This window comes from Callionymus lyra, chromosome 15 (genome assembly GCF_982586985.1).
Source record: "Callionymus lyra chromosome 15, fCalLyr1.hap1.1, whole genome shotgun sequence".
NCBI classification, from domain to species: domain Eukaryota; kingdom Metazoa; phylum Chordata; class Actinopteri; order Syngnathiformes; family Callionymidae; genus Callionymus; species Callionymus lyra.
The window spans coordinates 3,220,251-3,236,496 of NC_141832.1; the positions used below are offsets into that span (position 1 = coordinate 3,220,251).

The 16,246-nt window shown below is 36.6% G+C and overlaps 1 protein-coding gene across 1 annotated transcript; it reads left to right on the top strand.

Annotated features, from left to right (window-relative positions):
- The first annotated feature begins 1,301 nt into the window (after window positions 1-1,301).
- grap2a (GRB2 related adaptor protein 2a) lies at window positions 1,302-14,024 on the top strand. The gene is made up of 7 exons (XM_087808435.1): window positions 1,302-1,413; window positions 6,322-6,401; window positions 7,536-7,627; window positions 7,694-7,813; window positions 12,786-12,975; window positions 13,037-13,153; window positions 13,226-14,024. The coding sequence occupies exons 2-7, from the start codon at window positions 6,324-6,326 to the stop codon at window positions 13,403-13,405; spliced, it is 777 nt and encodes a 258-aa protein (XP_087664561.1). The 5' UTR covers window positions 1,302-1,413; window positions 6,322-6,323; the 3' UTR covers window positions 13,406-14,024.
- Window positions 14,025-16,246: the final 2,222 nt, after the last annotated feature.

A 16,246-nucleotide genomic window follows, 5' to 3' on the forward strand; every position in this document is an offset into this window, starting at 1 on the left:
AAATATAAAAACGGTTTTAAAAGTTAATTAATTCATAGATTGTTCTTAATTTGCTGTTTAATCCTGAAAGTTAAACGCAGTAAAAGGTGAGAAATGACGACATCTAGCGGCAAAAAAGAGTAACTGCTCACTCAGGACCTCATATTGAAAATATAAATCTTTAGCATTCAGTTTAAAATGTTCTTGATTTTACATTACAGATCAAAACTTAATTTTAAAGTATTTATATTCACATTCTAATTATTTCCGAACTATTTCACTGTACATTTGCATAATATTACTCACTGAAGCTAGTGCTGTTAGCCAGTAGCTAAGCTAGCAAGTATAGCATTCAGTTTAAAATGTTCTTGATTTTACATTACGGATAAAAACTTAATTTAAAAATATTTATATTCACATTCTAATGATCTATTATAACATGTAGCGGCAAAGAAGAGTAACTGCTCACTCATGACCTCATATTGAAAATATAAATCTTTAAATGCTCTGACTTAAGGGGGAAAAAAAAGACCAAAAATACATTTTCGCTTCTAGTTAGTTAGTTTAGTTTAGTTAGTTTAGTTCTTCTCAAGCTTCACCAGAGTTGTTTCTCTTTCTCCCTCGCGGATGTGAGTGAACTGCTGTGGTTTATGTTCCTGTCAGTCACTGGTTTCATATCTCAGCTCAAAACACAACAAGCACGAGCTTCACAAACATGTTTTTTAAGGTCAAATATTCATTTGTACTCATTTTATAGTGTTTATTTTTAAGCTACGGCTCTTTATAATGTTATTTTATCGCACTTTAGTACTTGTGAAGTGACCTGACGCGATCTAAAACGCACCTAAATTAAATGTATAACAATGATAACAATAGTAATTATCATTATTATCATTATTGTTTACTTGACATTTATTAAAAAATAGGGGTTTTTTTTATTTTAAAAGTGTTTAAATACACACAGAAAACGACTTCAAAGATCAGATGGTGGTTCAGAACAACATTATATTTAATCACCTGTAAAAATGTTATTTATTTTTAAATCGATACATGTTTATATGGTTTGCTTATAGAAATTTAGTGAAATAACTCGTTTTATTATTAGTATCTATGAATAATTCTATTTATAATTAAAATAAAAAATAGTAACAGTGTTTTTTTCTTTTATTAATATAATTGTAATAATAATAATAATTGTAACAATAATTATTTTACTTTTTTAATTTACGCAGGTGTTCGGCGGCGACTCGCACCTGCGCACTGAGGTTTTAATTTGAAGGCGGCGCTTCCTGTCGCGTCGGAGGCAGAAACCGGCAACGAACGGTCTCCTGTCAATCATCTTTCTTCTTCTCGCTATATTTCTGATTGTTCCTCAGCTTCTCCAGCATGAGTCCAGCGGGGACGGAAGCCTGACGAGACCCGGATCAAACATCGGTAAGAACTGGATTTAAAATAAATTAAATTATAAAATAAAAAGCGCGTTAAATCGATTAAAAATAATAAAATGTTGTTTTTTTTTATCATGGTGTGAACAGAAGATAAATGTTGTATTTTTTAGTCCGTTTTACAATTTAATTTAATTTAAATGTCGATGTTCAGGAAGGTTCTGTCCGTCGTGAAGTTTGACAGTTTAATGGCTCGCGCTGAAGTTTTATAGTCTGTTGGTTTTGAGGAAGTGGTTTCTATGGTTTCTATGGTTTCTATGGTTACGTCGTTTGTATTAGTTTACGCTAAAGTTCGTGCGCAGCATGGATTTTAAATTTGACGGATATTAAAAAAAAACTTTTCATCACAATATTACGAATATTCGACATGAAAACATTTTTTTTACGTTATACGTAAAAAAGTAACTGTTTTTTTTACGTATAACTGCAGATAATTCACCTACTTCGTCAAATTGTATTTTTGTTTTGTAAAATTAGAAGCACTTTGGTCGATTATTCAAATACATTTGACTCCTTACTTAGAAGCAGAGACACCCTCGTAACACACGTACATTTTACATCGTCATTTATTTCAGATTAATTTAATTTGATGTCGTACAAATGTCTAATTGTGATTAAAGAACTATTTCACTGAACATCTCCGTTCTAATTCTCAACGTATATAGAGATACAAAGTGTTACGGGGTGGTAAGTATTACTCACTGAAGCTAGCGCTGGTAACAAGTAGCTAAGCTAGCAAGTATAGCATTCAGTTTAAAATGTTCTTGACTTTACATTACAGATAAAAACTTAATTTAAAAGTATTTATATTCACATTCTTATTATTTCCGAACTATTTCACTGTACATTTACATTTGTATTTCTCACTGACGCTAGTGCTGTTAGCCAGTAGCTAAGCTAGCAAGTATAGCATTCAGTTTAAAATGTTCTTGACTTTACATTACAGATAAAAACTTAATTTAAAAGTATCTATATTCACATTCTAATTATTTCCGAACTATTTCACTGTACATTTACATTTGTATTTCTCACTGACGCTAGTGCTGTTAGCCAGTAGCTAAGCTAGCAAGTATAGCATTCACTTTAAAATGTTCTTGATTTTACATTACAGAAAAAAACTTAATTTAAAAGTATTTATATTTACATTCTAAATATTTCAGAACTATTTCACTATACATTTACATAAGTATTACATATTGAAGCTAGCGCTGTTAGCCAGTAGCTAAGCTAGCAAGTATAGCATTCAGTTTAAAATGTTCTTGATTTTACATAACGGATAAAAACTTTATTTAAAAGTATTTATATTAATATTCGAATTATTTCTGAACTATTTCACTGAACATCTACATTCTAATTTTCAACGTATACAAAGATCCAAAGTGTTACGGGGTGGTAAGTATGAAGCTAGCACTGTTAGCCACTAGCTCAGTTCAGTTTAAAATGTTCTTGACTTCACATTACAGATAAAAACTTAATTTAAAAGTATTTATATTCACATTCTAATGATTTCCGAACTATTTCACTACAATTACATTTGTATTACTCACTGAAGCTAGTTCTGTTAGCCAGTAGCTGAGCTAGCAAGTATAGCATTCAGTTAAAAATGTTCTTGACTTTACATTACAGATAGAAACTTAATTTTAAAGTATTTATATTCACATTCTAATTATTTCTGAACAATTCACTGTACATTTACATTTGTATTACTCACTGAAGCTAGCGCTGTTAGCAACTAGCTAGGCTAGAAGTTATAGAATTCGGTTTAAAATGTTCTTGACTTTATATTACAGAAAAAAAATTAATTTAAAAGTATTTATATTTACATTCTAAATATTTCAGAACTATTTCACTGTACATTTACATTTGTATTACTCACTGAAGCTAGTTCTGTTAGCCAGTAGCTAAGCTAGCAAGTATAGCATTCACTTTAAAATGTTCTTGACTTTACATTACAGATAAAAACTTAATTTTAAAGTATTTATATTTACATTCTAAATATTTCAGAACTATTTAACTGTACATTTACATAAGTATTACTTACTGAAGCTAGCGCTGTTAGCCAGTAGCTAAGCTAGCAAGTTTAGCATTCAGTTTAAAATGTTCTTGACTTTACATTACAGATAAAAACTTAATTTTAAAGTATTTATATTTACATTCTAAATATTTCAGAACTATTTAACTGTACATTTACATAAGTATTACTTACTGAAGCTAGCGCTGTTAGCCAGTAGCTAAGCTAGCAAGTTTAGCATTCAGTTTAAAATGTTCTTGACTTTCCATTACAGATAAAAACTTAATTTTAAAGTATTTATATTTACATTCTAAATATTTCAGAACTATTTAACTGTACATTTACATAAGTATTACTTACTGAAGCTAGCGCTGTTAGCCAGTAGCTAAGCTAGCAAGTTTAGCATTCAGTTTAAAATGTTCTTGACTTTACGTTACAGATAAAAAAAACTAATTTAAAAGTATTTATATTCACATATTTTGAATTTTTTTTCGTCGTATATTTTTCTTCTTCATTTCTTCAGTGACATACGGCCAGTTCGTCCAGTTCCTTTCATGAAGTGCTGATGCTGCAGGAACGTTCAGCTACACTGTAAAGTAGGACGTGCTCTGCAGCTGCACTCTATGCTTCGCTCCCCACATCCGTCGCTAAGAGATAAGAGCAGAAGAGCTTGAGTTTGTGTAGTTGGTGTGTGTCTGTGTGTGTCTGTGAGTGAAGGAGGAACTTCCTGAAATCTCACAGAGTAGTTTTCAAGCCACCAGAGCGGTCACCGACTCAACAGGTCAGCGTGTGTGTCACCATTGTGTTACATTCAATTGTGTAGAGTTCAACAAGTATCTGTAGCCATTGTGTAGATTATTAATCGAGTGTGTGTCACTGATTGTCCCTTTGGTCATATTTAAATTCATCTGAGTCACTGTGTTGTGTGTTTGTATGACTTGTTGTGTTCTTAATATTTATTGCTTGCATGTGTGTGTTGATGTCCATGTATTTCGTGATTGTTTAATGTTTTAGTGAATGTGTGTAACTGTTTGGACTTATTTCTATGTGTGTAGGTGGAAGTGTGTGTCTGTTGAGCTATCAATGTGTGTCCATGTGTAGGAAATTTGTCATGTAGTGTGCATTTTTATGTAAAAGTGTGTTTGTGTAGAAAAAGTGTTTTTCCGTGTGTGTGTATACTTGTGTGTGTGCCGTCGTTTTTGTGTAATTAAATATGTTTGTATGTGTTTGATGATTGTGTTGTGTTGTACGGTTTAATCAGCGTGTGTCTCATTGTGTGTGTTAATTTGTGCGGTATGTGTCTGTGTTTACTCCTGTGTGTGTAGTTGATGTGTCATTGTTGTGTTAATGTGCATGTTTTTCATGTAGTTAATGTGCGTTTAGAAGTGTGTTCAGGTGTGTGTGTGGATAAATGTATTTTGTGTAGATGTGTGTGAGAATTTGTGTTAAAATCTTGTGAATACGTCAGATATATTTTTGTGTTGCTTTTAATGTTTTAATCAATTTGTTAATTAATTTGTGTGTTGACTTGTTTGTGTGTGTGAGTGTGTAGGTGGAAGTGTGAGTTCATGTGTATGTTTGGATATTTTTTACGTAGTTAAAGTGTGTAAATTGTTATATTTTGTATTGTTACGTTTAAAAGTGTGTGTGTGTGAGTGTAGAAAAGGTGTTTTTTTTGTGTAGATGTATGTGAGAATTTGTGTTGAAAATTTGTGAATATTCCTGTTATATTATTGTGTTGCTTTTAATGTTTTCATCAATGTGTTCCTAAATATGTGTGTTGACTTGTGTGTGTGAGTGTGTAGGTCGAAGTGTGCGTCCACTGATGTATCATTGTGTGTTCGTGTGTATGTTTGGATATTTTCAATGTAGTGTGTATCGTAACGTCTAAAAGAGTGTGTTACTGTAGAAAAAGTGTTGTGTTGTGTCAATTTTTGTTTTTGTAGTTTGTGTGTTTATTACATTTGTTTTTAATCAGTTTGTGTGTCTAAATATGTGTTTCGATTTGTGTAGGTCTTTTGTTGACTTGTGTGTATGAAGGTGGAAGTGTGCGTCCGTTGATGTATCATTGTGTGTTCATTTGTATGTTGGGATTTTTTTCAGGTAATAAAAGTGTGTATTGTTACATTGAAAAGAGTGTAATAGTGTAGGAAAAGTGTTGTTTTGTGTATATGTTTGTATGTTTATTTAATTTGTTTTTAATCAGCTTGTGTGTATAAATGTGTGTTTCCATTTGTGCAGGTCTGTGTTGACTTGTGTGTGTGTGTGTGTGTGTGTGTGTGTGAGTGTGTAGGTCGAAGTGTAGGTCCGTTGATGTATCATTGTGTGTACATTTGTGTGTTGGGATATTTTTCATGTATTAAAAGTGTGTATTGTTACGTTTAAAAGAGTGTGTGTGAGTGTAGAAAAATGTATTTTGTGTAGATGTGTTGTGAATATGTCAGATATATTATTGTGTTGCTTTGAATGTTTTAACCAGTGTGTGTCCGTTGTTTTGTGTATATGTTTGTATGTTCATTTAATTAGATTTGATCAGTTTTTGTGTCTAAATGTGCGTCGATTCATGCAGGTATGTGGTAACGTGTGTGTGTGTGTTTGTGTGTGTGTCTGTAGGTCGAAGTGTGCGTCCGTTGATGTATCATTGTGTGTTCATGTGTATGTTGGGATATTTTTCATGTATTAAAAGTGTGTATTGTTATGTTTAAAAGAGTGTGTGTGAGTGTAGAAAAATGTATTTTGTGTAGATGTGTTGTGAATACGTCCATTACATTATTGTGTATTATTGTGTTGGTTTTAATCCTTGTGGTGTCCACGTGGATGTGTCGATAATGCAGTTGTGTCGTAGTTGTTGTGAGACCTCAGAGTGTGTTGTTCTTCTACACACAGAGATGGAGGCGACAGGGAAGTACGACTTCAACGCAACGTCAGCCGAAGACCTGAGCTTCAAGAAAGGCGACACACTGAAGGTGCACACAATTAATACACACAAAAATATCCTATCATAGACATGAATACACAATGATACATCAAAGGACGCACACTTCCAGTTACACACACGCAAACACACATGTCAAAACGCAAATGTACACACGCACAATTTCAAGCCGATTAAAACATTCAAGGCAACACAATTATATATCTAACGTATTTACAACATTTCACACAGACACACACACACTTCTAATCGCACATTAACTACATGAACAATATCCCAACACACACATGAACACACAATGATACATCAACTGACACACACTGGTTAATTCATTCAAAGCAACACAATAATATATCTGACGTAATCACAACACATCTACACAAAATACATTTTTCTACATACACACTAACACACTTCTAAACGCACACGAACTACATGAAAAATATACCCAACACACACATGAACACACAATGATACATCAATGGACGCACACTTCGACCTACACACTCCCACACACAAGTCAACACAGACCTGCACAAATGGAAACACACAATTATACACACAAGCTGATTGAAAACAAATGTAATAAACATGAACAATATACACAAAACAACACTTTTTCTACTCTTTTTTAATGTAACAATACACACATGAAAAATATCCAAACACACAATGATACATCAACAGACACACACTTATTCAAACATTCAAAGCAACACAATAATACATCTGACGTATTCACAAACTTTAAACACAAATCATCCCACACATCTACACAAAACACATTTCTACACATTTACACACACACAAACACACAAACACGCACACACACACACACTTCTAAACACACATTAACTACATGAAAAATATCCCAACACACATACATCAACAGACGCACACTTCCACCTTAACACACACACAAGTTAACATGCACATTAACACAACAATGACACACCAACTACACACACAGGAGTCAACACACACATACCGCACAAATTAACACACACAATGAGACACACACGCTGATTAAACCGTACAACACAATCATCAAACACAAACAAACACGTTTAATCATACAAAAACGACTGCACACACACACATGTACACACACAGAGTTGAACACTTTTTCTACACAAACACAAACGCACAACGTTCCTCGGAGCAGATCCTGAGCAGGAACGACGGCTGGTTCAAGGCCGAGCTGGACGGGAAGGAGGGATTCGTGCCGCAGAACTACGTCGTCATGGAGACGCCCAGGTGACCCACAACTTGTTCACCTTTGAACCGCACAACTCAAGTGTGTGTGTGCGTGTGTGTGTGTAGCTGGTTCCACGAGAACGGGAACCGTCGCGCCGCGGAGAACCTTCTGAAGCACAGGAACGTCGGAGAGTTCGTGATCCGAGGCTCCGAGAGTTCGATGGGAGAGTTTTCCATCTCCGTCAAGTGAGTGATGAACGGATGAATGGATCGCTGTGAACGGATGAGTGAGGGATGAGTTGGTGGGACGGAGTGTGAGTCGAGTCATGGATCTGTGAGTTTGTTGGATGAATGAGTGAATAGAAGAGAAGGAAGAACAAGTGTTGGATGCTGGAGGATAAATGAGTGAATAGAAGAGAAGGAAGAACAAGTGTTGGATGCTGGAGGATGAATGAGTGAATAGAAGAGAAGGAAGAACAAGAAGTGTTGGATGCTGGAGGGTGAATGAGTGAATAGAAGAGAAGGAAGAACAAGTGTTGGATGCTGGAGGATGAATGAGTGAATAGAAGAGAAGGGAGAACAAGTGTTGGATGCTGGAGGATGGATGAGTGAATAGAAGAGAAGGAAGAACAAGTGTTGGATGCTGGAGGATGAATGAGTGAATAGAAGAGCAGGAAGAACAAGTGTTGGATGCTGGAGGATGAATGAGTGAATAGAAGAGAAGGAAGAACAAGTGTTGGATGCTGGAGGATGGATGAGTGAATAGAAGAGAAGGAAGAACAAGTGTTGGATGCTGGAGGATGAATGAGTGAATAGAAGAGAAGGAAGAACAAGTGTTGGATGCTGGAGGATGAATGAGTGAATAGAAGAGAAGGAAGAACAAGTGTTGGATGCTGGAGGATGAATGAGTGAATAGAAGAGAAGGAAGAACAAGTGTTGGATGCTGGAGGATGAATGAGTGAATAGAAGAGAAGGGAGAACAAGTGTTGGATGCTGGAGGATGGATGAGTGAATAGAAGAGAAGGGAGAACAAGTGTTGGATGCTGGAGGATGAATGAGTGAATAGAAGAGAAGGAAGAACAAGTGTTGGATGCTGGAGGATGGATGAGTGAATAGAAGAGAAGGAAGAACAAGTGTTGGATGCTGGAGGATGAATGAGTGAATAGAAGAGAAGGAAGAACAAGTGTTGGATGCTGGAGGATGAATGAGTGAAGAGAAGAGAAGGAAGAACAAGTGTTGGATGCTGGAGGGTGAATGAGTGAATAGAAGAGAAGGAAGAACAAGTGTTGGATGCTGGAGGATGAATGAGTGAATAGAAGAGCAGGAAGAACAAGTGTTGGATGCTGGAGGATGAATGAGTGAATAGAAGAGAAGGGAGAACAAGTGTTGGATGCTGGAGGATGAATGAGTGAATAGAAGAGAAGGAAGAACAAGTGTTGGATGCTGGAGGATGGATGAGGGAATAGAAGAGAAGGAAGAACAAGTGTTGGATGCTGGAGGATGAATGAGTGAATAGAAGAGAAGGAAGAACAAGTGTTGGATGCTGGAGGATGGATGAGGGAATAGAAGAGAAGGAAGAACAAGTGTTGGATGCTGGAGGATGCATGAGTGAATAGAAGAGAAGGAAGAACACGTGTTGGATGCTGGAGGATGAATGAGTGAATAGAAGAGCAGGAAGAACAAGTGTTGGATGCTGGAGGATGAATGAGTGAATAGAAGAGAAGGGAGAACAAGTGTTGGATGCTGGAGGATGAATGAGGGAATATAAGAGAAGGAAGAACAAGTGTTGGATGCTGGAGGATGAATGAGTGAATAGAAGAGAAGGAAGAACAAGTGTTGGATGCTGGAGGATGAATGAGTGAATAGAAGAGAAGGAAGAACAAGAAGTGTTGATGCTGGAGGATGAATGAGTGAATGGAAGAGAAGGGAGAACAAGTGTTGGATGCTGGAGGATGAATGAGTGAATAGAAGAGAAGGAAGAATAAGTGTTGGATGCTGGAGGATGAATGAGTGAATAGAAGAGAAGGAAGAACAAGTATTGGATGCTGGAGGATGAATGAGTGAATAGAAGAGAAGGAAGAACAAGTGTTGGATGCTGGAGGATGAATGAGGGAATATAAGAGAAGGAAGAACAAGTGTTGGATGCTGGAGGATGAATGAGTGAATAGAAGAGAAGGAAGAACAAGTGTTGGATGCTGGAGGATGAATGAGTGAATAGAAGAGAAGGAAGAACAAGAAGTGTTGATGCTGGAGGATGAATGAGTGAATGGAAGAGAAGGGAGAACAAGTGTTGGATGCTGGAGGATGAATGAGTGAATAGAAGAGAAGGAAGAATAAGTGTTGGATGCTGGAGGATGAATGAGTGAATAGAAGAGAAGGAAGAACAAGTATTGGATGCTGGAGGATGAATGAGTGAATAGAAGAGAAGGAAGAACAAGTGTTGGATGCTGGAGGATGAATGAGTGAATAGAAGAGAAGGAAGAACAAGTGTTGGATGCTGGAGGATGAATGAGTGAATAGAAGAGAAGGAAGAACAAGTGTTGGATGCTGGAGGATGAATGAGTGAATAGAAGAGAAGGAAGAACAAGTGTTGGATTCTGGAGGATAAATGAGTGAATAGAAGAGAAGGAAGAACAAGTGTTGGATGCTGGAGGATGAATGAGTGAATAGAAGAGAAGGAAGAACAAGTGTTGGATGCTGGAGGATAAATGAGTGAATAGAAGAGAAGGAAGAACAAGTGTTGGATGCTGGAGGGTGAATGAGTGAATAGAAGAGAAGGAAGAACAAGTGTTGGATGCTGGAGGATGAATGAATGAATAGAAGAGAAGGAAGAACAAGTGTTGGATGCTGGAGGATGAATGAGTGAATAGAAGAGAAGGAAGAAAAAGAAGTGTTGGATGCTGGAGGATGAATGAGTGAATAGAAGAGAAGGAAGAACAAGTGTTGGATGCTGGAGGATGAATGAGTGAATAGAAGAGAAGGGAGAACAAGTGTTGGATGCTGGAGGATGAATGAGGGAATATAAGAGAAGGAAGAACAAGTGTTGGATGCTGGAGGATGAATGAGTGAATAGAAGAGAAGGAAGAACAAGTGTTGGATGCTGGAGGATGAATGAGTGAATAGAAGAGAAGGAAGAACAAGAAGTGTTGATGCTGGAGGATGAATGAGTGAATGGAAGAGAAGGGAGAACAAGTGTTGGATGCTGGAGGATGAATGAGTGAATAGAAGACAAGGAAGAATAAGTGTTGGATGCTGGAGGATGAATGAGTGAATAGAAGAGAAGGAAGAACAAGTATTGGATGCTGGAGGATGAATGAGTGAATAGAAGAGAAGGAAGAACAAGTGTTGGATGCTGGAGGATGAATGAGTGAATAGAAGAGAAGGAAGAACAAGTGTTGGATGCTGGAGGATGAATGAGTGAATAGAAGAGAAGGAAGAACAAGTGTTGGATGCTGGAGGATGAATGAGTGAATAGAAGAGAAGGAAGAACAAGTGTTGGATGCTGTAGGATGAATGAGTGAATAGAAGAGAAGGAAGAACAAGTGTTGGATGCTGGAGGATGAATGAGTGAATAGAAGAGAAGGAAGAACAAGTGTTGGATGCTGGAGGATAAATGAGTGAATAGAAGAGAAGGAAGAACAAGTGTTGGATGCTGGAGGGTGAATGAGTGAATAGAAGAGAAGGAAGAACAAGTGTTGGATGCTGGAGGATGAATGAGTGAATAGAAGAGAAGGAAGAACAAGTGTTGGATGCTGGAGGATGAATGAGTGAATAGAAGACAAGGAAGAATAAGTGTTGGATGCTGGAGGATGAATGAGTGAATAGAAGAGAAGGAAGAACAAGTATTGGATGCTGGAGGATGAATGAGTGAATAGAAGAGAAGGAAGAACAAGTGTTGGATGCTGGAGGATGAATGAGTGAATAGAAGAGAAGGAAGAACAAGTGTTGGATGCTGGAGGATGAATGAGTGAATAGAAGAGAAGGGAGAACAAGTGTTGGATGCTGGAGGATGAATGGATGATTTTGGTTGAATAAATGAATGTGTTAATTAAAAACTTAGAGAAATGAATGAACATATTATTTCATGAATGAGTGAATGAACGTAGTGTTATTTTAACAAGTGGACAATGAATTTGTTGAATGAATGTATATTGGATAAATGAACGAGTGAATAAATACATATGTAATTAGAGGAATGATAGTATGACTTAAAGTAATGAGTGAATATGTGAGTGAATGAATGTATGATTTGTTAAATGAATATAAGATAATAAATGATCCGGTGAAAGAATTAATGTTTGGATAAATTAATGAATTATTGGGTGAATGAATAAATGATTGTGTGAATGAATGAAAATATTATTGGATAAATGAATAAGTGAGTGAATGAATAAATGATTGTGTGAATGAATGAAAATATTATTGGATAAATGAATAAGTTAGTAAATGAATAAATGATTGTGTGAATGAATGAAAATATTATTGGATAAATGAATAAGTGAGTGAATGAATAAATGATTGTGTGAATGAATGAAAATATTATTGGATAAATGAATAAGTGAGTGAATGAATAAATGATTGTGTGAATGAATGAAAATATTATTGGATAAATGAATAAGTGAGTGAATGAATAAATGATTGTGTGAATGAATGAAAATATTATTGGATAAATGAATAAGTGAGTGAATGAATAAATGACTGTGTGAATGAATGTATGATTGATAAATGAATAAGTGAATCAATGAATAAATGATTGCGTGAATAAATGAGTGAATGAAAATATTATTGGATGAATGAATAAGTGAGTGAATGAAAAAATGATTGTGTGAATAAATGAGTGAATGAATGTATTATTGGATGAATGAATATGTGATTGAATGAACAAATGAAAATATTATTGGATGAATTAATAAGTGAGTAAATTAATAAATGATTGCGTGAATAAATGAGTGAATTTATATATAATTGGGTGAATGAATAAGTGAGTGAATGAATAAATGAAAATATTATTGTATGTATGAATACGTGAGTGAATGGATAAATGATTGTGTGAATAAATGAGTGAATGAATATATTATTGGGTGAATGAATAAGTGAGTGAATTATTAAGTGAATGAATGAATGTATGATTTGTCAAACGAATGAACGATAATAAATGATTTGGTGAAGGAATGAACGAGTGAATGAAGGACGAGTGACTGAGTGAGGGTCTCCTCAGGTACGAGCTGGACGTGCAGCACTTCAAGGTCATGCGAAACCCTCAGGGTCAGTACTACCTGTGGGACGTCAAGTTCTCCTCGCTGAACCAGCTGGTCCACTTCTACAAGACCACCTCCGTGTCCAAGACCAGAGAGATGTACCTGAACGACGGGGGTCCGGACTGTCGCAGGACCCCGCCGTTCCAGCAGGTGCGCCCCCTCCTCGCCCCCTGACCCCCCGCTCATAGATGAACGTGTGACGTCTCCGTAGGCCAGGAAGGTGGACCTGGAGGAGCGGGCTCACACCATCGGGGCCGTGGGCCGGAGCAGCCCGGTCGGCGTCACCCTCAACCCGCCGTTCAGGTCCGAGACCCTCCCGCTGCCTCAGGTGCGTCGGTGTCGCTCGTGGACCACCAGGGGTCACGCCCTTTCAACTCTGACTCCGCCCACTCTCCCTCAGAGTTCGTCCGGCGTCCGCGTGATGGCGCTCTACGACTTCGTGGTGGAGGAGGAGGACGAGCTGGGCTTCGGCGCCGGCGACATCATCGAGGTGTTCGACCGCTCTGACGCCTCCTGGTGGAAGGGAAGACTGCGCGGGAAGAGCGGCTACTTCCCCGCCAACTACACCAAACCCCTGTGACCGCCAGAGGGCGCCGTCGACACAGCCGAGAAAAATCCTGTCAAATTCATTTTATATTTATTTTTTTTTCAAATATAAAATGTCAAAATAAACAAGTATTTTTTATAGATTTATTTTTTAAAAAAGGGGCAATTTATTGGTGAGTCCAAATTATTCGATTAAAACGTCCAAATGATGTAAATATATAAATAAATCTATGAAGGTGAGCTGAGGGATCAATAAAGTTTTACCTTACCTTACCTTACCTTACCTTAAACATGTTTTTTAAATGGAATAATGGCTGAATTTATTAATTAGTGAATGAATATAATTAGATAAATTGATATACGAATATATGGATAAATGTAGGTTTGTATGAAACACAATTTTTGGTTTCAAAAAGTTGAAATTAATGTGAAAAAATGTCGTTTGTTGAAGGAAAAAACCATGAAAATACTGAGTTATAAAGTGTCAAACGTGAAAAAAGAAGAGTTAATGTTAATATATTAACAATTAAACCTTTTTTAAATATTTGAATGAAGTCAAAATGTTCACACGTGCAGTTTTTATTCCAGAGAAAAACTCCAGTTTGAGTCGCTTTTCTTTCTCCTTCACATCTGAATAAAAGGTTCACATCTGCCGCCTTCACTCTTTGTTGTTTTTTAAAAGAAGAAAACATTCGTTTGGTACAAGCAGTGCAACAGGAAGTGACGTATTCATGTTTCAGAATAAAATCTTGACTCATCAGAATAATGAACGATAACATTATTCCAGGTTAAATATTGTTCTAATTATTAACATTGATGTACTTGCTATTATAGTTTAGACAAAAACGTTATTAAAAATAATGTACAAATCTACAAAAATAAGTGACTTTACTTAATGTCTGAATACTTTAAAATAAATGAATATATATGGCTTACATTAGCATGATAGCTAACAGCAGCTTGATTGCTAACATAAGATTGATAGCTAACATCAGCTTGATAGCTAACATTAACATGATAGTGTGTCATTTCCTTACAATAGCTAACATCAGTCAGCTTGATAGCTAAGACCAGTCAGCTTGATAGCTAACATTAGCATGGTAGCTAACATCAGCTTAATGGCTAACATCAGTCATCTTGATAGCTAACATTAGCATGGTAGCTAACATCAGCTTAATGGCTAACATCAGTCATCTTGATAGCTAACATTAGCATGGTAGCTAACATCAGCTTAATGGCTAACATCAGTCATCTTGATAGCTAACATTAGCATGGTTGCTAACATCAGCTTGATGGCTAACATCAGTCAACTTGATAGCTAACATTAGCATGGTAGCTAACATCAGCTTAATGGCTAACATCAGTCATCTTGATAGCTAACATTAGCATGGTAGCTAACATCAGCTTAATGGCTAACATCAGTCATCTTGATAGCTAACATTAGCATGGTAGCTAACATCAGCCTAATGGCTAACATCAGTCATCTTGATAGCTAACATTAGCATGGTAGCTAACATCAGCTTAATGGCTAACATCAGTCATCTTGATATCTTACATTAGCATGGTTGCTAACATCAGCTTGATGGCTAACATCAGTCATCTTGATAGCTAACATTAGCATGGTTGCTAACATCAGCTTGATGGCTAACATCAATCATCTTGATAGCTAACATTAGCATGGTAGCTAACATCAGCTTACTGGCTAACATCAGTCATCTTGATAGCTAACATTAGCATGGTAGCTAATATCAGCTTAATGGCTAACATCAGTCATCTTGATAGCTAACATTAGCATGGTAGCTAACATCAGCTTAATGGCTAACATCAGTCATCTTGATAGCTAACATTAGCATGGTAGCTAACATCAGCTTAATGGCTAACATCAGTCATCTTGATAGCTAACATTAGCATGGTAGCTAACATCAGCTTAATGGCTAACATCAGTCATCTTGATAGCTAACATTAGCATGGTAGCTAACATCAGCTTAATGGCTAACATCAGTCATCTTGATAGCTAACATTAGCATGGTAGCTAACATCAGCTTAATGGCTAACATCAGTCATCTTGATAGCTAACATTAGCATGGTAGCTAACATCAGCTTAATGGCTAACATCAGTCATCTTGATAGCTAACATTAGCATGGTTGCTAACATCAGCTTGATGGCTAACATCGGTCATCTTGATAGCTAACATCGGCATGGTAGCTAACATCAGCTTAATGGCTAACATCAGTCATCTTGATAGCTAACATTAGCATGGTAGCTAACATCAGCTTAATGGCTAACATCAGTCATCTTGATAGCTAACATTAGCATGGTAGCTAACATCAGCTTAATGGCTAACATCAGTCATCTTGATAGCTAACATTAGCATGGTAGCTAACATCAGCTTAATGGCTAACATCAGTCATCTTGATAGCTAACATTAGCATGGTTGCTAACATCAGCTTGATGGCTAACATCAGTCATCTTGATAGCTCACATTAGCATGGTAGCTAACATCAGCTTAATGGCTAACATCAGTCATCTTGATAGCTAACATTAGCATGGTAGCTAACATCAGCTTAATGGCTAACATCAGTCATCTTGATAGCTAACATTAGCATGGTAGCTAACATCAGCTTAATGGCTAACATCAGTCATCTTGATAGCTAACATTAGCATGGTAGCTAACATCAGCTTAATGGCTAACATCAGTCATCTGGATAGCTAACATTAGCATGGTAGCTAACATCAGCTTAATGGCTAACATCAGTCATCTTGATAGCTAACATTAGCATGGTAGCTAACATCAGCTTAATGGCTAACATCAGTCATCTGGATAGCTAACATTAGCATGGTAGCTAACATCAGCTTAATGGCTAACATCAGTCA

Excerpts from the sequence above, each read along its gene's own strand:
- grap2a (XM_087808435.1), top strand. The coding sequence starts at position 6,324 with ATGGAGGCGACAGGGAAGTACGACTTCAACGCAACGTCAGCCGAAGAC. Across the intron at positions 7,628-7,693 it reads GTCGTCATGGAGACGCCCAG|CTGGTTCCACGAGAACGGGA; the intron begins GTGACCCACAAC and ends GTGTGTGTGTAG. Across the intron at positions 7,814-12,785 it reads GAGTTTTCCATCTCCGTCAA|GTACGAGCTGGACGTGCAGC; the intron begins GTGAGTGATGAA and ends GGGTCTCCTCAG.